The sequence below is a fragment of the Perognathus longimembris genome, chromosome 1 (genome assembly GCF_023159225.1).
Source record: "Perognathus longimembris pacificus isolate PPM17 chromosome 1, ASM2315922v1, whole genome shotgun sequence".
In the NCBI taxonomy this organism is placed as follows: domain Eukaryota; kingdom Metazoa; phylum Chordata; class Mammalia; order Rodentia; family Heteromyidae; genus Perognathus; species Perognathus longimembris.
Genome location: NC_063161.1, coordinates 156,603,784 through 156,627,151, shown reverse-complemented (window position 1 = coordinate 156,627,151; position 23,368 = coordinate 156,603,784). Strand labels below are relative to the sequence as shown.

Below are 23,368 nucleotides of genomic sequence, written 5' to 3'. Positions count from 1 at the left end.
GCGAGTCGCAGTGGCCGGCGGTTCGCGGTGGTTGCCGGGAGCGCGGTGGTTGCTGGGATTGTGGTGATGTGGCCCCCCCACCTCCCCTGTCCCAGCCCCGGGATGTCGGAAGAAACCAGACGTAGCAAATTGGCTGCTGCCAAGAAAAAGGTAAAACGCTCCGGGTCGCGGCCCTTTGACTTAGCCCGGACTTCCCCGACGGCCGGACCGTGGCAGCGCCTGAGCCACTCTGGAGACACACGGGGGTGAACCCCTGGGCGCCCCCTGGGCTCCCCCCACCAAAGTCTTCTCCGCCGGCCCCGCCCCCTCAGCGGCCCAGCCCCCGCCCTCGCCCGACGCCCCTGGGTGACTTTGGCCCGCTGACTCCCGGCTCCAGGCTCGACCCTCGCCCTCCCGCTGCCCCAGGCTGGACCTCCCCGGGCTTGCTGGACTCCGGGTCTCCGAGGACCTGGGTCCTGGCCCTGCGCTCCCCTCCCCCCCCCGCCGCCGCCGCCGCCACTCGGCGTCCGTGGGGAGCTTGGAATGTGGTCACACCGCGCTCCCCCCTCTCTGGACTGTCATTACTACCTGGCGCCGGCCCTTTGATCTCCCGACTCAGTTCCCCGCGGTGCCTCCGCCGCCTTTCCGGTTTCTTCGCTCGCGGGGCAGATTGCCACCCGGGTGCGGGTGAAGGGGGGGTGGTGGTGGTGGTGGTGTTGGGAGGAACTGCTCGGTGGTGGCACCCGGTGTGGAGGAGAGGTGTGAGGTTCCCCACACTCCCTGAGCTCCCTGAGGTGGACAACGCCAAAAGCTGTCACCGCCGAGCTCAGAATGTGGACCACGGTACCTGGGAGAACAGGTTTGGGTTGCTTTGGTTTTCGCCCACATTTCTTCCAGAGAGTCTACAAATTTTATTCATCTGAGTTCACTACCTAATGCTTTCACACCAGAGAGTCCTTTAAGCCTCGCTCTCCGGAGTGAGATCTGCCTGTTTAATGTGGAAGAGTTCCTAAATCATCGCCTCCACCTGGGGTGCTGAGTACCAAAGATAAATAGGAAGCATTAAGTTTTGCTCGATTCCTGTGAAACACACCCAGTACATTAATGAACTGAGGGATGACAATTTTTTTTTTATAGATTAGGAAGATTAAAAGAAGACCCTCCTACTGAAATGATGTTTGGGACTTTCTGTTAGTTCCTAGAACTTAACACTAACTGCCTTCACTGCTTCTGCCCTTGGGATGTGTTGAAGGAAAAGTGGGAAAGTACGTTGTCCTTAAAAAAAAAAAAGACCCTCTTTGTTGTTTGGGAATTCAAGGCTCCCCAAGGGCTGCGATTACAAGCCTATGCCACCACACCCAGCTCCCTGCCCTGGGCTTCCTTCTAAAACATGGACATTTCATGTCCTACACTTATTAATGTTTACTCTTTAACCTCTACTTCTAGTTTTGCTCCCCTGGGAACTTCTGATTAGGATTCATAGCCCAGAGCTTGGAGTCAGAAGAGTGAATTTAAATTCTATTATTGCCTCTTTTTTGGGGGTGGTAGTGCTAGTAATTGAATCCTAAACGTCTGTGCTCTAGCTACATCCCTATCCCAATTGTTGTTGTTATAATTATTATTATTGCCAATCCTGGGACTTAAACTCAGGGCCTGGGTGCTCTCCCTGAGTTTCTTTTTTTCTTTTCTTTTTTCTTTTTTGCCAGCACTCTGCCAACTTGAGCCACAGCGCCACTTGTGGCCATTTTCTATATATGTGGTGCTGGGGAATTGAACCCAGGGCTTCATGTATATGAGGCAAGCACTCTTGCCACTAGGCCATATCCCCAGCCCCCTGGGTTTCTTTTGTTCAAGGCTAGTACTCTACCACTTGAGACAAAGCTCCACTTCCTGCTTTTTTGGTAGTTTACTGGAGATAAAAGAGTCTCATGGACTTTCCTGCCTCGCTTCAATCCTCAGATCTTAGCCTCCTCCTGAGTGTCTAGGATTACAAATGTGATCCACTGGTGCCTGGCTATTGCTATTTTTTTTTTTTTTTTGCCAGTCCTGGGTCTTGGACACTCAGGGTCTGAGCACTGTCCCTGGCTTCTTTTTGCTCAAGGCTAGCACTCTGCCACTTGAGCCACAGCACCCCTTCTGGCTGTTTTCTATATATGTGGTGCTGGGGAATCGAACCCAGGGCTTCATGTATACAAGGCAAGCACTCTCGCCACTAGGCCATATCCCCAGCCCCCCTATTGCTATTTTTTAAAGTCACACTAATATCCTGTTTCTTAGGCCATTAAGAGATTATTATACCACCTTACAGAGTTGTGGGTGGCATTACATGAGGTGGCATATGGAAGAGTGCTTCTTATAAAAGGGGATGTAAATAAAGGGGCTTATTATTTTCATGAGTCTCATTGCTTTTCTTTGCTACAGCTGCGAGAATATCAGCAAAGGAACAGCCCTGGTGTTCCTGCAGGAGCGAAGAAAAAGAAAAAAATTAAAAATGGCAGTAACCTTGAAACCACCGCTACTGATGATTGTAATTCACCCGAGGATGTGAGTCTTGGCCCCTAGGCTGTCGGGGAAAGAGGGCTCTAAGGGCAGAAGAGGGTAGTGGTTAAGATGGAAGGAATACCAGGTACTAGTAGAGAATTCTGGTTTTCAGTAGTCAAGTACTTGCCAAGCATGTGAGAGTGCCTGGGTTCTGTCCTAGCACAGGAAAAAAAAAAAAAAAAGATAAAGTCTAGGTTTAAATTCTGCTTTTCCCTTTGCTAGGAATAGGGAAATTTGCTTAAATTCTTGGAGAGTCTCTTTCCATATCTATGAAAGAAGGGTAATATTTTATGGACATCAATGATGTTTACGTGAGATTTATTTTTATGTTAATTTCATAGCACTGGGTCTACTGTTAGAGTAAACATCCAATAACTGCTGTTTTGTTTTCTCTGAAGCAAGACCACTGAGAACAGCCTGTCCTTCTGGAAACACTGTTTTTACCATTTGACAAGAGAAGGAGCCAGGCACTGATAGCTCACACCTATAATCCTAGCTTCTCTGGAGGCTGAGATCTGAGGATGGTGGTGGTTGGATGCCAGCCTGGAAAGGCCAAGAGACTCTTTAGCCTGAACTGGTGCTGTGGCTCAAGTGGCAGAGTGCTAGCCTTGAGCAAAAGAAGCTCAGGGACAGTGCTCAGGCCCTGAGTCCAAGGTCCAGGCCTGGCAAAAAAAAAAAAAAAAAAAAAAAAAGGGGGCTTTAGATAGCCCCTCCTTAAAAAGAAGGTATTGTGAATGGAGAGCTTATTTGCTTTTTCAATATACTTCCTATTTTTCATTTCTGAATCTGGTCCTTTTGAAATCTGTTAAAAATAATATAATTTTCTTATCATCTATCCGTGTGTGTGGGTATGGGTGTGCATACGTGTGCATGTGTGGGCACGCTGGTATGGGGCTTGAGCTCTGGGCCTCAAGCTCTCGCTGGGCTTTTTGCTAGTTAGTTGGAGTTAAGTATCAAAGATTTGTCTGCCCCATCTGGCTTCTCACATCTCAGCTTTTAGTTTTTTGTTTTGTTTTGTTTTTGGCCAGTCCTGGGCCTTGGACTCAGGGCCTGAGCACTGTCCCTGGCTTCTTTTTGCTCAAGGCTAGCACTCTGACACTTGAGCCACAGCACCACTTCTGGCCGTTTTCTATATATGTGGTGCTGGGGAATCGAACCCAGGGCTTCATGTATACGAGGCAAGCACTCTTGCCACTAGGCCATATCCCCAGCCCTACATCTCAGCTTTTAGAGTAGTTAGACTATACATATGTGAGTCTACTTGAGCCACAGCTTTACTTGTCGTTTTTGAGTGGTTAGTTGGAGATAGGAGTCTCACAGGGCCTTTTCTGCCCAGGCTGTCTTCAAGTCGAGATCCATAGAGCTCAGCCTCCTGAGTAGCTAGGATTACAGGTGTGGGCCATTGATGCCTGGCCCATTTAATCTTTTTTTTTTTTTCCTTTTGTGTTGGTCCAAGGGCTTGAACTCAGGGCCTGAGCGCTGTCCCTGAGCCTCTGTGCTCTAGGCTAGCCACTTGAGCCATAGCACCACTTCTGGCCTTTTCTGAGTAGTTTATCTGCCTGGGCTGGCTTTGAACCATGATCCTCACATCTCAGCCTCCTGAGTAGCTAGGATTACAGTAATGAGCCACCTGTGGCCAGCCCATCTTAAAAAGGGGTACAGAAGCTTGTCAGTTTGTCTTCTATAGCTGCTTTATGCTGAGAGTGCTGTCTGACCTGCTTGGAAAAAGAGAACCAAAAAGTCATTTCCCTATCTGATTTAGGAGGTGACATAGGAAATTCAGTTGGCAGGAAATTCAGTTGACATAATGTCACAATCAGGACCAGATGAATAGGATGAAAATACTAAATTTTGAAAAAAAACCCAAAAAAGCTTTGCAGGGATTGGTTTTGGGTCTTTAACTTTAGGACCTGAGTACTCTCTCTGAGGTTTTTTTAACTAAGAAAGAAGTCAGAAATTAGTAAAACAAAAAACAACTATCTTTTAAACAGTGTTTAATGTGGATAGTGAAGATATTTTTACAGGAACCATAAAACATAAAAGGAATTGCAGGTTTGTAATTTAATATAATGAATTAATATGACGAATTATACCTACCAGCCACAGAAGCAGCATACTAAGTTGATAGCTGTGTTAAAGGTGGCAACCTATATCCATCTGAGAAGTACTTTTTTTTTTTTTTTTGCCAGTCCTGGGGCTTGAACTCAGGGTCCGAGCACTAGCTCTGGCTTCTTTTTGCTCAAGGCTAGCACTCTACCACTTGAGCCATATTGCCACTTCTGGCCTTTCCTGTTTATGTGGTACTGAGAAATGGAACCCAGGGCTTCATGCATGCTAGGCAAGCACTCTATCACTAAGCCACACTCCCAGCTCTGAGAAGTACTTTTACTTTTCAGTCCAACTTCACCATTAGTTTTCTGAGTAACCACAGAAAAGGCACTTTCTCCTCTGGGCCTCAGTTTTCCTGTCTACTACTGGATTAGATCAGTGTCTTTCATACTTAATTTTTACCTGTAGCTTCTGTGGTCAGAGCACCCTTTCTTGGGAGCCTAGATTTAGAATAGAGGTAGAGGTCTGGAGTTTTTACAGATTGCTCTGGTACCTTGGGCCTGAGAAGAGGTTCTAGTATGTTGGGAGTTGCATTAGTCAGGTGACTTGACTGCATCTTTTGGGACTTTTCCATCTATTTGTTTCCCTCACTGGCTGCCTTTGGCAAGGCAGCAAGTGGCTGTTTGGAAGGACAGCACTGGCCTGGTATTGATCTTGCTTTTCTTCAGTGTCCCATTTTCCTGAATTCACCTCTTCTTTGTTTCCTGATTTTCTTGTCTATTTCTAAGCTATTTCTCTCTCTCTTCTCTCTCTCTCTCTCTCTCTCTCTCTCTCTCTCTCTCTCTCTCTCTCATTTTCCCCCCTGCCCTTGTTTTTCCCTTTCTGCCTCCTATAGATTCAGGACATTCTGAAGGTGCTGGTGTCCGACCTTAACCATTCCAATGGGGTAGCACTCCCCCCATTGGACAAGTGGAAGGTGAGGCAGAGCCAAGATGCCCTCTCTGGCTTGCTCTCTCCCAGCTGTGCATGTCCCCCAAGGCTTCTCTGGTTTGGGGAATCCTTTGCCTCTGGCTTATGTTATGTTGCTGCCATTAATGCTTAGCCTGCTTATGTCTGCTTCTTTACCTGCTTAGTTGATTGGGCTCTCCCATCCCCATCTTTTATCATCTTGGAGAAGATGAAGTTAGTTAGGAAGGTCAAAGTTAGTCTATGAATACTGTCAGAGCAAGTGTGCGGGACTTGGGCCGTATGAATGCCCCGTGTGGCGCCATCAGACTGGGAGAGATGAAAAAGCCCCAAAGCACCTTTAGGTCTTGCCCTTTGGGAATGTGTCCCCAGAAGTCCAGTGTACCATAGCACTTTTGTGAGTTTTTGAATTGATTAGTTTGCTTCGGTTTGAAATTTTGGAAGCTAAGGTTCAGAGAAAGTGAGTTTTCCTTATAGTTTCAGAGATCAAGGCAATTTTTCCCCCTAAGCAGTGAATTAAAGGAAGTGAGGCTAACAAAACAGAGAGTGACCCGGACATACTTTCCCTAATCTCTTAAACATCAGAGAACACTTGGCAGTATTCACTGGGCTCTGGATTTCAAAGGCAAAAATAAATGAACAAGGGGCTAGGAATATGGCCTAGTGGCAAGAGTGCTTGCCTTGTATACTTGAAGCCCTGGGTTCGATTCCTCAGCACCACGTATATAGAAAATGGCCAGAAGTGGTGCTGTGGTTCAAGTGGTAGAGTACTAGTCTTGAGGGACAGTGCTCAGGCCCTGAGTCCAAGGCCCAGGACTGGCCAAAAAAATAAAATAAGTAAATGAACAAGCTAGATGTGGAGGTGCACACCCATAATCCCAGCACTCTAGGTGGCTGGGAGAATAATGAGTTTGAGTCCAGCCTTAGATATGCAGTAAGACCCTGTTTCAAACAAACAAAAACCAAAATAGACAAACAAGATGGATGCCCCTGAGGGAGAAGCAGCCTTTGAAAGAAGCAAGGGAGAACATTCCTGATGCTCACCACTGGGAGTTCGGCTCCCCATGGACTGTAGGCTAGATAATGTGACACTTGAGGCTACTTGGAAGATTAAAGTTGAGGGTGGCAGAGTAGTGAGATCATGACTGCTTTCAGAAGTACAGTGAGTCAGGGTACGTGCAGGACCTGGGTCCACAGAGCTAGGAGATGCTGGTCTCTGAACATCCTGTTGGCACTGCCTTCTTGGCTTCTTTGCCAAGGGGGAGGGGGGTCATCTGCTAAGCTAGAAGTCAGGGCTGAGCCAGAGCTAGATCCTTCCAGAGTTGGGCATGGGAAAGAGCTTAGTTGGTGTTGAGTTTTCCCATCATCATAACTGACCCTGCCCAGGCAGTCAGGTCTGCTCGGGTGCGGGGACTCACCCTGTCAGCTCAGAGGAGACATCAGGTGACACCTTGGATGGGGGAGGACACAGGCTGAGAGGCCTCTTGGAAGCACAGAGTTGGCTTTTGTGACCAACTGTGTAGGGAATCTGGAGCCTCAGTTTCCTCATTAGAAAAATACTAATGCTGTATGGTTCTGTGCCCAGCCCAGGCCCCTCTTCTGGAAATGGAGACTTGTGTTTTCAAACACTCTGCCTCAACAATTGTTTTCCATGTAAGTTTTCTATTTTAGGAATGGAGTTGTGTGATTGTGGTCTTCTGAGTAGAGTTGGCATCTCTAGAAGTGAGGAGTCATAGAGAGACAAAAGTATCCAGTGGCATAGTATTTTTTCTTTTTCCTTCTGTGCCAGTACCAGGGCTTGAAGTCAGGCCTCACACTTTCACTCTGCCTTTTCACTAAAGGCCTTCACTCTATCACATGAACCATGCCTATAGTTCTGACTTTTTGCTGGTGAATTAAAGATAAGATTCTCTCTGACTTGTCTTCCCGGGCTGGCTTTGAGCCTCCACTCCTCAGATCTGAGCTTTCTGAGTATCAAGGATTATAGGCATGAGCTGTTGATGTCCAACTTGGGACAGGATTCAGAAACAAACAAACAAAAACCTCAATACTGAACTGCTTAACTTAAAATTATAGAATGAATTAGTTGCTTTAAAAATTGTATTACATGTATTAAAAACCATTTAGAAAACTTTTTTTCTTCTGTGCGAATTCTTGTGTCTAGTCTTGTCCTTGCATGGGGAATCCAGGATGCCAGTAGGGACTAGAGCCTGACAGAGTCTGTGGTCAGGAGTGGCACCCTCCCTTGAACAAGTGTTCTGCCTGGCAAGTTGTTGTAGCTCTGCTTGTATCTATTAGATTCAGCTGTAGACATGGGTAAAGCAATACCAGCTTCCAGGGCTAGCAGTCACCAGTGGACCCTGGCTTCCAGAGCCTCCAAAATCTTACAAAGAATGAGGCTCCTATGGAGGGAATCAGCTGGGTGTGGCTTTCAGAGGTCCAGACTGAATGGTCCGGAAAGCAGGCAGCACTGGCCCTGGAGGGAAGTGAGGCTGTTTCCTCCGCTCCTTAGTCAGCCGTGACTCTCATTCTTTGTTCTGTTGGATGTTAGAAGATCTTTAAGCTAAGAATTAGGCTTGAGTTTAGGGAATGACAGGGTGTGTCTGGTCAAACAAGTAGGTCTAGTTGGGGAAGCAGGAAAGACTTCCACGTGGCCCCAAGTCCCAAGTCCTCAGGTTGTTCCCTGGCTGCTATTCCTAGGAAAGAAGTCCTACCACTTTCAGGATGCTGAGAGCCCAAAGGGCCACATTGTCTGCTGCTTCCTGATGCTTAGGGATGAGGAAGAAGGAAAAGAGGAATGAGAGCAAGAAAGGATACGGGCAGATAGTTTTAATGTTGGTCATGACAGCTAGTCCATCCCCACAGCCTCTACCCAGTAGATGGTCAGGGTCACTGTGGCAGACTGGCTTCCTGGAGAGTGCCTTTCTGTTTTGTGACTGGGGCATGCCGCTTTTCCACTTTCCGTGGCTGCCCCAAGTCAGGCTCCAAGAAGAGTGAAGTTCTTAGGTTTTCAGGAAGGAGGTTCTGTAGCCCCTGCTTTGAGCTTTGGCCATCCAAAATCCTGCTGGGCCACCTTGTGCCTAGGCAAGCTGTATCCACATCCCCAGCGGCCCTTAGCATGTGTGACTGTCCCCCGACTGCAGCCGCACTATCCTGCCTGCCCCACACCCCAGGTCCAAGGCAGTGAGACGCCTTCTCCGCATGGCTGATAACCCCCTGCTTTGTTCTGTGACAGGCTCCCCAAGACTGTGCTGCTCCTGTGCCACCATCTGCTGATGACCCTGTGTTACCCGCCAGTGTCCCTTCCCCTGACACTGGTATCACTAGCATGGCATCGCTTCAGGTTTGTGCCTTCCTCTTATGTGAGCCACCTTTCTGTGTACCTGTCCATTCTCCTTGCCAAAGAACTCTGTCCTCTTTGGAGTCTCTTCTCTTTCCAGCCAGTGAGGTTCCCAAAGCCAGGTGTTTTTCCTAGGCCTGGAACGGGAGGCCAAGATAGGGTTTTCCTTGAGGTTTGGGGAGAATGAGCTTGACTCATCCTGCCTGGATGATTTTTATTTTTATTTTTCTTAAAGCAAGGTCTTGCTGTGTGGCCCAGTTTGGTCTCAGTCTCACTCTGGCTTAGGCTGGCCTCAAACTCATGATCCTCCTATCTCAGCCTCCTGAGTGCTACTATCATAGGCACATGTCACCACACGCAGTTTCTTAGTTGAAGTTGAATGACCATCCTGTGTATTCCTTCCCAAACAGAGCTACGATGCTGACGATGGCCCTGATCTCATGGATGAGACCAAGTGAGTAGCCCCTCCTCGGGCAGCAGTCCCAAGGCTGAGGGAGTCAGGGTAGGCCTCCACCTATGAACCTCTCTTCCATCAAGCCATCTGTACCCCTAACTTTTATCTCCATCTCTAGGACTTTTTCATCAACTGAGAGCCTACGGCAACTTTCTCAACAGCTCAATGGTCTTGTGTCAGAGGTACCCCAGGATTGGGGCCTGGAGAGGGGGGGGAAAGGATGAGAGAAACGGAACTCAGGATTCACAAGAGAGACAGCAGAGCATGGGACAAGCATTAGGCAGGTCCTCTCTTAGTCTCGTGCCCCAGACTTGGAAAGCACATGATTGGTGGCAGCATTTTATCCTGGGACAGAGAGCAAGCCCAGGGTGAGAGAGAGCCGTTTAGGAAAATACAGACGATGGGCACTGAGAACCAGGGGAAGTTAGGCAGGGAAGATTGTGCTGGGGGGGGGAGAAGAGAGGCAATTGGAAGGGCTCTGAGGTTGAGATGGGCAGAGCATCTCCATGTGAGCTCCGTCTCTTGTAGTCCACACCTTACGTCAACGGGGAGGGCCTCACATCTTGTACCAACATAAAGGATCTGGAGGTGAGTGGCCCTGGACCATGGCCCCCATCTCCTCCCACACGGGGCCTGGGTGCCCCACTGCCAGCTGAGACAGTCCCCCCACCCTCCCACCCTAATGATGCTCTTTCTACCTCTCCCCTCATCCTCCTCCAACTCCTCCTCTCTGCATGCGCCTCAGAGCCGGTACCAAGAGCTAGCAGTAGCCCTGGACTCCAGCTATGTAACAAACAAACAACTCAGTAGCAAGATAGAGGAATTGGTAAGAGTCCAGTGGGGTTCCCTCAATCCATGCTGCCAATCCTGGGCTCCAGTTTCCCCTTGGGACTCTGAAGAAAGGGGAATAAGGGTGCTGGGGAGGGGGGGGCTAGGTCTTAGTTGGAAAGACCCTGGAGCCTGGAGCATGCAGCATGGCTCTTGCTCTTGCCTGACCCCTTACTTCTCTCTCTCCTCTAGACGTTCTGCTTGAGTCCTCATCCCACTTGCGCTGCAGCTCTTGCCTTCAGTGGGTGCACAGGCCCAGCTAGTCACCCTGAATCTAGGCACCCTGTATCCTGCCCTGGCTCTTTGCTTTTTGGGGTCATGTCACCCCCCTGGGCTTCAGTTTGCTGTGGAGGCAGAGTGAGAGGGTTCCCAGGGTCTCTCTGTGCTCTAAGAACAAAGTTGAGAGGCTCTGTGGAATGTGAGCATGAGGGAGGAGGGAGTGAGAAGGGGTCGTCCTTCTCATTCCTGTGTCCCTGCTGTGCCCCCAGGATGTGCTCAGTGGTTGAGTGAATACCTGATACCAAGTGGGCCAGAGGCAGTCTGTTTTCTCCCAAGTCCGTTTCTAGACATTCATGTTATCTTCCTTTAAAGAATACCGAGAGTCAGAGCTTTAGTTGCGTATCTATCTGTAAAGCCAGTGGACACTCAAATTGTCTTACTTTTTTTTTTTTTTTTTTGGTGGGGGGGTGCTGAGAAATCTTGTCCCCATGGGATCTAAGAACTTGTTTCAAGTCCATCCCTGGCCCCTGCCCGCCCCATCCTGCTCTGGGGAGTGGCATGAGGGAGGACCACCTCTCTCATCTCCCTTTGACTTTCTCCACAGAAACAACAGAACCAGGACACCTTGGACCAACTGGAAAAAGTAATGTGATTTCTGTTTTGCACATGCTATAGCTGCTAGGATGGGGAGGACCTGGAGGACAAGGCCTGGCCTTGTCTTCCCTTAGCCTGGAGAAGGCCCGCTCTTACACCCAGTTCTGCTGCCCAGAGGGTCCCTGATAATGTGTTTGCATTGGTGGTCTGTTCTGGGCCACTGGTGGCCTTCTGGGGTTGTGTCCTTTGCCATCCCATCTCTGCCACTCCCAGTCAGAGCTCCTGCTTCCTTTTGCCTGCAGGAAAAGAAGGACTACCAGCAGAAGCTGGCCAAAGAGCAGGGAGCACTGCGGGAACAGTTGCAGGTGAGTGGATGGTGTGGTTACCCCCAAGGTCCCCAGAGAATGGGCTTTCCTCTCTCGAAACTCATTTGGCTTCTCCTCAAGGTTCACATCCAGACCATTGGGATCCTGGTGTCTGAGAAGTCAGAATTACAGACCGCCCTGGCCCACACGCAGCAGGCAGCCAGGCAGAAAGCAGGTGGGGCTTGGGGTGCCCCTTATCCTTCATCCTGATGCCAAGGGGGAAGCCTCGGCACTCAACTATCTTGGCCTCTGTCATTCCAGGAGAGTCCGAGGATCTTGCCAGCCGCCTGCAGTCTTCTCGACAGCGTGTGGGAGAGCTGGAGCGGACTCTGTCTGCCGTCTCCACGCAGCAGAAGCAGGCAGAGAAGGTGAGGCCTGGGGCCTCTCTGGCCACTCAGGGTCCAGGTTCCCTGATGGGCTAGTGAGTCTAAATTGGACTGTGTTACTGCTTGGGAGGTTGCCCTTGCTTTCCTTTTCCTTTTTTTTTTTTTTTTGGCCAGTCCTGGGCCTTGGACTCAGGGCCTGAGCACTGTCCCTGGCTTCTTCCCGCTCAAGGCTAGCACTCTGCCTCTTGAGCCACAGCGCCGCTTCTGGCCGTTTTCTGTATATGTGGTGCTGGGGAATCGAACCTAGGGCCTCGTGTATCCGAGGCAGGCACTCTTGCCACTAGGCTATATCCCCAGCCCCTCCTTTTCCTTTTTAAATTAGCATCAGTTGTACAAAGGTGTTTCATTATCACATGCATGTATGATATATAATCTTGAGCAGAGTCATATTCTCTCCTCCCTTGTCCCTTCCGGAAGCAGCCTCAGAAGGCTTCACCATACCATTTTCACACATGTACATAAAGCATTTTGACCATATTTACCCTCTTTCTTGGTCCACTGATCACTTGTAGAACACCTGCTATTTTGATTGTGAATAGTGCCACATGGTGTGCAAGTCCCTATTGTAGAACAGATACATATTATTCTCTCTTTCTCTCGGCTTGAACTCAGGGCCTGGGCACTGTCTCTAAGCTTTTCTTTGCTCAAGGTTAGCACTCTTTATCACTTGAGCCACATTTTCAGCTTTTTCTGTTTATGTGGTACTGAGGAATCAAACCCAGGGCTTCATGCATGTAAGGCAAGCACTCTACCACTAAGCCACATTCCTAGCCATGTAGAATACATTTTTAGTTTTGTTTTTTTTTTGGTCCTTGGGCTTGGACTCAGGGCCTGAGCACTGTCCCTGGCTTCTTTTTGCTCAAGGCTAGCACTCTGCCACTTGAGCCACAGCTCTACTTCTGGCCATTTTCTGTATATGTGGTGCTGGGGAATCGAACCCAGGGCCCCATGTATATGGGCACTCTTGCCACTAGGCCATATCCCCAGCCCCACATTTTTAGTTTTTTGAGGAACCTCCATACAGATTTCCATGGTGCTTATGCTATTTTACATTGTTTGACTTACTTGCTTTGTTTGTGCTCTACAAGTTGAGCTACACCTCTAGCTCTGCTTTTTGCTGTTTAATTGGAGATGGAGTCTTGTGGAACTTTTTGCCTAGTCTGGTTTTGTTTATTTTTTGTCCAGTCCTGGGCCTTGATCTCAAGGCCTGAGCACTGTCCCTGGCTTCTTTTTGCTCAAGGCTAGCACCCTGCCACTTGAGCCACAGCACCACTTCTGGCTTTTTCTATCTATGTGGTGCTGAGGAATCGAACTCAGGGCCTCATGTATACAAGTCAAGCACTCTTGCCACTAGGCCATATTCCTAGCCCCCTAGTCTGGTTTTGGATCTCAATCTTTTCAAGACTCAGTCTCCTGACTAGGTAGGATTTACAGCCACCACCTGGCTTTTAGTTGTGCTCTTAATGACAGTCACTCTGACCAGAGTGCATTGGAATCTGTGTCATTTTATTTACATTTCCTTTATGTTCAAGGATGTTGACCATTTCTTCATGTATTTATTAACTAGCCATATGTGCCTCTTTAAGTAGTGTCTGTTCAGTTCATTTGATGATGAGCTGGTTCCTTTCTTTTCTTTTTTGCCAGTCCTGGGCCTTGAACTCAGGGCCTGGGCACTGTCCTTGAGCTTCTTTTTACTCAAGGCTCACACTCTACCACTTGAGCCACAGCGCCACTTCTGACTTTTTCTGTTTATGTGGTGCTGAGGAATTGAACCCAGGGCTTCATGCATGCTAGGTGAGCACGCTATCGCACTAAGCACATTCCCAAGCTGATGAGCTATTTTGTGTTGTTTTCGTTGCTTGGGAAAGTTGAGGGGCTGAGGGGGTTTGTACAGCAAGCACTGGATGTACACTCTGGAGGCTTGGTGCCTACCATGCCCTTAACTGGCTGGGGCCTGGGCCAAGTGCAAAGAAAGGGAGTATGTCTTTTGACTGTGAAGATCCAGAAGGACTTAATATATTACACTATTTATTTATGTGTGTATATATATATATATATATATATATATATATATTGTACTGGGGTTTGAACTTTGGGCCATAGAGCTTTCATTCACCTTTTTCTGCTCAAGGTTGGAGCTCTACTACTTAAGCTACAGCTCCGTTTCTGATTTTTTGATGGTTAATTGGAGATAGGAGTCTCACAGACTTTCCTTCCCAGGCTGGCTTCAAACCAAGATCCTCAGATCTCAGCCTCCTGAGTAGCTGAGATTACAGGCATGTGTCACCAGCTCTTGAATTAATATATTACAACTTGTGGAGAGAGAGGGGGTGTGTATAATATATATGTGTGTGTGTGAGTGCATGTGTGTGTATATATACACACACATGTATATATACACGTATGTACATAATATGTATGTATATGTCATATATAAATGTATATATAAAGTATATCTCTGAGAGAGGATTCATAGAGAAGAGAAACATGGTAGCCCAAGGGCAGTTCACCTCTGAACCTTGTGGGTGCGCCTTCATTGTGACTGTGGCTTGAATTCGGCCTCGAGCTTTTGCTTGCCTTTTTTTTTCCCCCAGCCTTTAAAAATTTTTTTATTTATAGTTTTTGTTTATGTGGTACCAAAGAATTGAACCCAAGGCCTCACACATGCTAGGCAAGCACTCTACCACTAAGCCGTGTTGCTTGCCATTTGCTTGCCTTTTGTTTTTGCTCAGGGCTGGTGTTATGCCACTTGAGCCATCCCTCCACTTTTGGCTTTTCGCTGAGTAACGAGATATGAATCTCATGGACATTTTTTCCCAGGCTGGCTTAAAACTGGGCTCTTTAGATTTCAGCCTCCTGAATAGCTAGGATTTCAAGCGTGAGCCACTAGTGCCCGTCCTTCACTTCTCAGCCTTCTGAGTTTTTTTTTTTTTTTTTTTTTTTTTTTGGCCAGTCCTGGGCCTTGGACTCAGGGCCTGAGCACTGTCCCTGGCTTCTTCCCGCTCAAGGCTAGCACTCTGCCACTTGAGCCACAGCGCCGCTTCTGGCCGTTTTCTGTATATGTGGTGCTGGGGAATCGAACCTAGGGCCTCGTGTATCCGAGGCAGGCACTCTTGCCACTAGGCTATATCCCCAGCCCTCAGCCTTCTGAGTTTTAAACTGTGAATACACTATCCATTCAAAAGCAAACCAAAGGGTCGGACACTGATGTCGTGTAACCCTTGCTACTCAGGAGGTTGAGAGCTGAGGGTTACAGTTCAAAGCCAGCCCTGGCAGGAAAACTCCATGAGACTCATATCTCTAATTAACTATAAAAAGTTGAAAGTGGGGCTGTGGCTCATGTGGTAGAACACTAGCCTTGAGGAAGAAAGTTCAGGGACCGTGCCCAGGCCCTAAGTTCAATCCCTAGTCCTGCCCCCCCCCCAAATAAATAAAAGACTATAGTACAAAATTCCCTTTCCCTGTCTCACCCTATCCCTAGGAAGAAAATGCACCTAGAGAATCAGACAGATAAGGATATGCAAATCCTGGCTGTAAGTGATATTAGGCTAGCACTTAGCCACAAATGGTGTGTGTCATCTGCCAGATGGAAGTGACAGTAGCTCTCCTGGCACATGTGAAGATGACATGGGATGGCTGGCATAGTGCCTGCTGGAGTCTTCATGAAAACTAACTGTAACTCTAATAGTAACAATTGAAATAAGAGCCGATACTTCTCAGCCTCTGTGAGCCAGCTCTAAACTCAGATCGTTTTTTGTTGTTTTTTTTTTTTCAAATAAGGTCTCCCTACTTAGCCTCTCCAGAAACTCGTAATTATCTTGAGCCTGCTGAGTGCTAGAATTACAGGCCTGCCCTCACTATGCCTGACATTCAGTCCTTTTCCACCCTTATTCTTACTAAAAACAAATGTGACTGAGTGTGGTGTTTCATGCCTGTAGCACTAGCTCTGAGGGAGGCAGAGATCAGAAGGGTTGAGGTTTGAGACTAGCCTATATAAAAATAAGCCAAGAGTGGTTGTACATGCCTCTATAATAGATAGGAGGACTATTTGCAATCTGAGGCTGCCCCTGGGGGAAAAAACATGAGATCCCATCTGAAAAATAACTAAAGCCAAAAAGGACTCTACATGGCCCAAGTAATAGAGCTCCTGTCTGGCAAGTGCAAGACCCTGTGTTCAAACTTTAATACCTCCAAAAAATAAAAAGGGCTGGGGTACAGCTCAGTGGCAGAGTGTTTACCTAAGGCATGAGTGCCTGAATTTGGTCCCTGGCCCAGAACTAGAAACCAAAGCTCAAAGTTGGGCATTGAGGTATGCTTGAGCCCAGGGAATGAAGAACAACTTGGGTAATATAGTGAAACATCCCTCCTGACCCAGCCAAATAAAATAAGTAACAAAACACAATACACACACAAATATAATTGAGGCCAGGCACCGGTGGCTCACGCCTGTCATCCTAGCTACTCAGGAGGCTGAAATCTGAGGATTGAGGTTCAAAGTCAGCCCAGGCAGGAAAGTGTGTGAGACTCTTTACCTCCAATAAACCACCAGAAAACTGGAAGTGGTGCTATGACTCAAGTGGTAGAGCACCAGCCTTGAGCTGAAGAGCTCAGGGACAGTGTCCAGGCCCAGCGTTCAAGCCCCATGACCAACAAAAAATAAAATACAATTGAGACCATGGGCTTAGAAATGCCTTGAACATTTTCAGTTGTGGTAGAGGGTGAGGGTCACGGTGGCAGTCCCTGGGCTGTCGGTCTAATGGAGCCTGACTGACTTTCTGTGTTTGCAGTACAATAAGGAGCTAACCAAAGAGCGAGATGCCCTGAAACTGGAGCTGTATAAGAACAAGTAGGAAGGGGAAAGGAGGACGGGCGTTCTGTGGGGGCCTTAGTGGGACAATTAGTGGGAGGTTGGGGTACATGTTTGTGCATGTGCAGAGCTGAGCTTGAGTCCTAGCTGTACCCCTGACTCTTGGGATGGCATCAGACAACTCGTGACCTCTTGTCACTCGATTCTTCGTATCCCTTCAATGCCATACAGTTCTGAGGTTGTGTAGGGTAGTAGGAGGGTCACAACACATTTCCTTTGGTTCTTGGTTCATTCCTTTGCATTGCCTCTGGCCACAGTAAAAATAATGAAGACCTGACAGAGCTGAACTCAGAACTGGAAGAGAGGCTTCGAGTACTCCTGACAGAGAAAGAAGGCATGCAGCTTGGAATGGAGGAGCTGCAGAAGAAGTTGGAAATGTCTGAGGTCCTCTTGCTGCAAGTGAGAAGCTGCAGTCAGGCAGTGGAGTGTCACCCGAGGCTGTTAGCACAAGTCTCTAGGTTCGGGGGGGAGGGGCGCTCCAGCCAAGAGCTGGAAGATTTGGATCCTTATTCTGGTCCTGCCATACAATTCTCCACAGATGGCTAAAAGATCCACCCCTTGAGGCCCTGCCCTTAACCTCTGGAATCAGAATCTTGGTGGTAGGGCTTTTAAAACTAAAGTGTCCTGGTTAAAAACCACCATTTTATAGCTTTCATTTATATGGCCAGTGAGGAGTCCATTCCCATCTCTGGCACTTTAATTTGTACATGGTAATGACCTTGAGTTGTTAATGATACTAGCTCACGCCCTTGCTGAGGGCCTTGCACAGAACAGCTGGGCTCTCCTGATCTAAACATCTCCTTTCCCTCACACAGTTTTCTAGTCAGTCGGAGTCCACCGACAGTAGCCAGCAGTTACAGCAGGCCATGGAGGAGCGGGTACAGCTGGAGAGAAAAGTGGAGCAGGTAAGGCCTGGCAGAGATAGGACTGTGGAAGGAGGATGGCCCAGGGAGCCAGGGGCAGGCAAGGACCAAGACAGCCCTCCTTGACATGACTGCCCCCTCCTGCAGCTGACAGAGTTGCTGAAACAGCTGCAAGTGGAGAGAGACCAGTACGCAGAGAACCTGAAAGAAGAGGGCACTGTGTGGAAGCAGAAGATTCAGCAAGTGTTGGAGCAGGTGAGGCCCTGCCCTCGGGAGCTCACGCTCACGCTCTTTCCGGGCATCAGGACCATAGGTTTGCTATCTCTTGTCAACTGCAGCTGGAGAGGTCCTGTGTGTTGGTTTGTGGAGGTGGGGGCTGGGACGGAGATGGTGCCTGGGACCCTCCAGCTTCTCCCTCCATGGCTCTTCCTCATGTACCAGATGCGCATGTTGAAAGAGGAGAAAGAGCGCAGTGAGAAGCAAGTAGTGGAGCTGGAGACCAACATGGCGGAACTGAAGAGTCAGCTGGGTGAGCAGGGGTTTAGAGTGCCCCAGCGAAGGTGGATGTAGGGACATCATGGCAGATGGGGAAGATTTGTTTGGGGAAGCAGAAAATCTCACCTTTTTGAGCCTCAGTGTCCCCATTTGTAAAGAAAGATGGCATTGCCTCCTGTTGTCCCCCACAGTTGACTTGAGTTGGAAGTAGTTTGAAAGATTGACCACCTCTGGGTATGAAGAGTCAGGAGCTCTGAGGGCTGAGAAGGGGTTCTGAGAAGCAGAGGCCTGAGGCCTGTATTGTTTGCTCCTGTTCTCAGCGGCGCCATCACTGCCACCAGCCCCAGCAGGACCATCGGAAGCCGAGCAGCAGCTGCAGGCAGAGGCCCAGCAGCTGCAGAAGGAGCTAGAGAGCCTGGCGGGACAGCTACACGTGCAGGTGCAGGACAATGAGAACCTGAGCCGCCTGAACCAGGAGCAAGAGGAGCGGCTGCTGGCTCTGGAGCGGGCAGCTGAGGTCTGGACCGAGCAGGCAGAGGATCGCAAGCAGATCCTGGAAACCATGGAGAGCAACCGCACCACCATCAGCCGCGCACTTCTGCAAAACCGGGAGCTCAAGGAGCAGCTGGCCGAGCTGCAGGATGGCTTTGTCAGGCTGGTGCGTGGCCTACTGGCCCTCCTCACTTGCAGGGCAACATACCCCATAAAAGAAGATGCTATAAAGCCCAGTGCTAGTGGCCCACACCTGTAATCCTAGCTACTCAGAAGGCTGATAGCTTAGAGCTTCTGAGATCATGGTTCAATGCCAGCCTTTGGCAGAAAAGTCTGTGAGACTCCCCATCTCTAAAATAATGAGCAAGGGGGCTGGGAATGTGTCTTAGTGGTAGAGTGCTCGCCTAGCATGCATGAAACCCTGGGCTCCATTCCTCAGTACCACATACACAGAAAAAGCCAGAAGTGGCTCTGTTGCTCAAGTGAGTGCTAGCCTTGGGCAATATGAAGCTCAGGGACAGTGCTCAGGCCCTGAGTTCAAGCTCCAGGATTGGCCCTCCCCCCAAAAATGGTGCTGTAAACCTCTTGTGAAATGGTGGCTTTATGAAGATGCTCATATGCCGCAGACCTGCTCCAGTGTCCATGGGGGAGTGGAGATAATCCTCCAGTCTTCCTTGCTCTGTGAGGGTGGAGACAGGTCTGGGGGCTCTGGCCACACTGGGTGCACTAATGGCTGCTCTCTGTCTCAGAGCAACGAGAACATGGAACTCACCAGTGCACTGCAGTCAGAGCAGCATGTCAAGAAGGAGCTGGCCAAGAAGCTAGGCCAGCTGCAAGAGAAGCTGGGAGAGCTGAAGGAGACGGTAACCCTTGTCCTGTGAGATGTAGCTAAGACGCAGGAGCCAGACCCCGAGGAGCAGTCAGCACAGACGAGCTGCAGCCTGGGGGACCCTAGCGTCCCGCAGAGCAGTCCTGTGATTTTCCTGTTTTCACCCTGTTAGAAGTGGGTCACACAGGGCCCCTCTCCGATCCGGACATCATCATTCCTCAAGGCCTGGAGCTTCCTTATTGTAGGCGGAGACGGGATATGACGTGAGGCTCCTCACGTTCAGGCTAGATTCTGCTCTAGCTCAGTGGCCGCACTGTGAAGCCTGATTCCTTAAATTCAAAAGGAGATTAGCTTCGGGGAGCCACCAGTGGCTCACACCTGTAATGCTAGGTACTCCAAAGACAGACCTGGAGGATCAAGGTTCAAAGCCAGCCCAAGCAGAAAAGTGCCATCTTCATTTAACAGCAAAATGCCAGACTAGAGGCATGGCTCAAGTGGTAGAGCCACCAGCATTGAGCAAGCAGGCTGGATGAAAGTGTGAGACTGAGCTAAAGTGCTAGTACTCACACCGACAGAGACCGAGACACTAGCAGTTGCCTCGTATTCCTCAGAGCTGAGGATTAAATGAGATGGTTCATGTAAGGAATCGGGCTGTATCATTTTGCAGCATCTGAGTTGGTCCATTTGCTAAGTGGTGAGAAAGGTTGTGAGACCTGAAGGTACAAAAGGCAGGGCTCAGAATCTGGAGGGAAGGCCCAAACCTGCCCTTATCCCTAGGGTCTTCCCGCAGGTGGAGCTGAAGAGCCAGGAGGCCCAGGGTATGCAGGAACAGCGAGACCAGTGCCTGTCCCACCTGCAGCAGTACGCAGCAGCTTACCAACAGCATGTGGTGGCCTATCAGCAGCTGGCGTCGGAGAAGGAAGCCCTGCACCAGCAGTTCCTGGTGCAGACGCAGCTCCTGGACCAGCTCCAGCATGAGGAGGTGCGGAGCAAGGTGGCGGCTGATATGGTCCGCAGCGAGTTGCACGAGACCCAGGTGAGGCAAATGGCGCGGCCGGCCCCAAGTGGGAGGGCCTGGCCGCCTCCCCTCCTCCTCACTCTCTCTCTCTCTCTCTCTCTCTCTCGGCTCCTTAGAAGCGCCTGGAAGCCACCAGCCAGCAGAACCTTCAGCTGCAGGCCCAGTTGGGCCTCCTTGCTGTCCCCGCAGAAGGTGAGTGAGCCTGCCCAGGAGAGCAGAGCCTTGCAGGGACTCTGGGCGGAGGCTTTGAGAATAGCTAGTCGTTCTCTGGGTAGGAATTGGCCCGGGGGTACAGAGTGAAGCAGGGGCAGACGGCCTGAGCCTCTGCTTCCCTTGTGAAGTTGTCTGAGGACACACCACCTACTGCCTGTCTCCAGTAGATGAAGCAGACAAAGAGGAAAAGGATGAGGAGGAAGTTCAGCCCCATTTGACCATCCCAGAGGATCTAGACAGCCGAGAAGCCATGGTAAGCCAGACCGTGCCCTGCCCCTTCCTCCTGCCTGCCTCTGTGGTCCGTCTGGATGCCCCCACACCTCATTTCCCTTGAAATCGAATTGTTTCTCTTGACCTTCACACTTCTCCTGGGAGCCAGTGTTCAGCCATGGCTGTACTTGGGAACAAGGCGTGCACCTGCCGAGTCGGCTGCCTCCCCGCCCGTCCGTCCCCTGACATCCCTCCCTCTCGCCTGCAGGTCGCGTTTTGCAATGAGGCTCTCAGCAGTGCTGAGCAGGAGAAGGCACGGCTGCGCGGGCAGCTGCGAGAGCAGAAGGAGCGCTGCCGACGCCTGGCTCAGCTGGCGGCCCCGTCGCAGAGCGAGCCCAAGCAGGATGGCCCGGGCCTCGGGAACGGAGGCGACCCCGCCTCCGGGGAGAGCCCGCAGGCCACACAGATGCCCATGGAGAAACTGCAGGCGAGTCTTGTCCCAGCGGGCCGGGAAGAGTGGGGCTGGGGCAGGTTGCCACTGAGACCTAACCCCCCGCAATTCTGGCTCTAGAGCCGCTTCCTAGAGGTCATGCAGGAGAAGATGGAGCTCAAGGAGCGAGTGGAGGAACTGGAACATCGCTGTATCCAGCTCTCTGGAGAGACAGACACCATTGGTGCGCTGGGGCCCAAGGCAGCCGTGGAGGAGGTGGGCCGGGATGTGCAGCATCTGAGCCTGTCTGTCTGTCCGCCCTCCCCGCAGGAGAGTACATTGCCCTCTACCAAAACCAAAGGGCCTTTCTGAAGGAGCGACATCGCGAGAAGGAGGAGTACATCAGCCGGCTGGCACAGGACAAGGAGGACATGAAGGTAGGCCCCTCGCGGCTCTGTGGGCTGGGGCCAGACAGGGTGTGGTTGCTGAGCCGCCTCATCCTTTCCCTCCAGGTGAAGCTGCTGGAGCTACAGGAGTTGGTGCTGCGGCTGGTGGGCGAGCGCAACCAGTGGCAGGGCAAGTTCCTGGCCGTCACCCAGAGCCCTGCTGCCGAGCCCACCCCAGCCCCCTCCGGCTCCCAGGAGCTCGAAGCTGCCGACGAGCAGGGTGGTGAGTAGAGCCCTGGGGATGGCTAGTGGGAGCAGGGGAGGCTGGCACAGCAGTCACCCCGCCTCTTTGTGTCCCCAAAGAACTTCGGGAAGTGAGCCTTGCCGACCACGTGGATCCTGTGCCCAGAGAGGCCGGGGTAGCTCCACCCCCTGAGAACCCCACCGAGCAGCAGATCATGCAGCTGCTGCGTGAGATCCAGAACCCCCAGGAGTACGCAGGCTTGGGCAGCAACCCCTGCATCCCCTTCTTCTACCGGGCCGATGAGAATGACGAGGTGAAGATCATGGTGATCTAAAAGACTGGTAGCCAAAGTCTGGAAAATTAGGGCCAGGGCAGGGCCAGGACAGCCCCACCCAAGGCCCTCCTGCCCCTCCCATTCCTTCCCAGACACCCTTTTATCCTTAGAGTAGGAAGATCAGACTCCCTATATTAATAGGGGGACATGAACAGGTGCAGACCCTTTGCCATCTTGGCAGGGGCTGAGTCTTCATCTCTGGACTATGGCTCCAGAGCTGCGTAGTTGCCGAGCAGACTGCCTCCCTGGAGGCACTGGGGCAGGGCAGCCGTAGCATTTCCACGGCCCTCAGGACAGATGAGGCTCACTGCAGGGAGGTGAGGACAGGGGCTACCCCGTATTCAGCAGGGTCCCATGGCTTTGTGTGTGTGGTGGTGCTGGGATGAAACTCAGGGCCGGGCGCTTCCCCGATCAGCTCCCATCTTCGTGGCACTTGGGGGCCGGACCAGCTGAACAGCAGCTTCCCGGGCCCCCAGGCAGGTGGAGCCAACCGTAGGCCACGGGAGGGCAGAGTCAGCACAGGCAGTCCACTTGGGGCTCCCTTCCTCTTACAGGCACTTTGGGACAAGGCAACTGGGCCGCATTCTCTCAAGCCTTAGGGCACACAGGGAGGGTTAATAGAGGCCAGGCAGAGGCTGCTGGGGGGTGGGCTCCCCCTCCCCCAGTGTACATACTGTACCTGTGTATCATTTTGTATATTCTGGGGTAGGGATGCCCCCTGTATCATAGTGGAGGTTGGGGTTGGCAAGTGATGGAGAAAAAAAAAAAATCTAATAATTATTTGGGCTGGGAAACTTATTTATTGGTAGCATAGGACGGAGGAAGGAGGCGGGGATGGGGTTGTGGCACCCTGGTGATGCGGCTCCTGCTTTGCTTTTTATTTCTGAATAAATGGATTTAGCCATGCTGCCTGGCCTCACGAGGTCCTGTTTGTCACTGGCTGCTGGGGTCAGCCGCACCCTGGCACAGAGCAGCGAGTAGTGGGTTCTGCCAGCAGAGGGCAGCCTTTGACCTGTGTGGAGCCGGAGGCGTCCAGCACCTGCCAGAACCCCTTCCTCCATGCTGCCCCGTGAAACCTGGAAACTGCAACCGGATGCCACAGGGCCAAGGGCGGGGGCGGGTTCGCCCCGCCCTAATGGGCATCAGACACAGGGTGCAGCACCTAGGGGTGCTGACTTCAGTCACCTCATTCCCTGCTCCCTGTCCATTCACGGGGCTGGTTCCTCCTGTAGGTCCCTCTAGAGCCTCGACTTCACAGCCTCCTCC

The 23,368-nt window shown here is 50.7% G+C and overlaps 1 protein-coding gene across 10 annotated transcripts; it reads left to right on the top strand.

Moving 5' to 3' along the window:
- Positions 1–16: 16 nt before the first annotated feature.
- Positions 17–23,007, top strand: Golga2 (golgin A2). Of its 10 annotated transcripts, none has more exons than XM_048343959.1 (27): positions 17–150; positions 2,401–2,523; positions 5,465–5,545; positions 8,771–8,878; positions 9,286–9,329; positions 9,448–9,511; positions 9,858–9,917; positions 10,075–10,155; positions 10,981–11,019; positions 11,273–11,335; positions 11,417–11,510; positions 11,597–11,703; positions 16,509–16,567; positions 16,846–16,987; positions 17,404–17,493; positions 17,599–17,706; positions 17,893–17,980; positions 18,267–18,604; positions 19,188–19,301; positions 20,058–20,303; positions 20,402–20,477; positions 20,666–20,751; positions 20,977–21,195; positions 21,280–21,382; positions 21,469–21,575; positions 21,651–21,807; positions 21,888–23,007. In XM_048343959.1, exons 1-27 carry the CDS (start codon positions 67–69, stop codon positions 22,100–22,102), a joined length of 3,096 nt encoding a protein of 1,031 aa, XP_048199916.1. In that variant the 5' UTR covers positions 17–66; the 3' UTR covers positions 22,103–23,007. The 10 variants fall into 10 exon arrangements, with proteins under 10 accessions (XP_048199916.1, XP_048199906.1, XP_048199924.1 ...); XM_048343949.1 differs by having other exon boundaries at positions 20,663–20,751; XM_048343967.1 differs by lacking the exon at positions 5,465–5,545 and having other exon boundaries at positions 20,663–20,751.
- Positions 23,008–23,368: the final 361 nt, after the last annotated feature.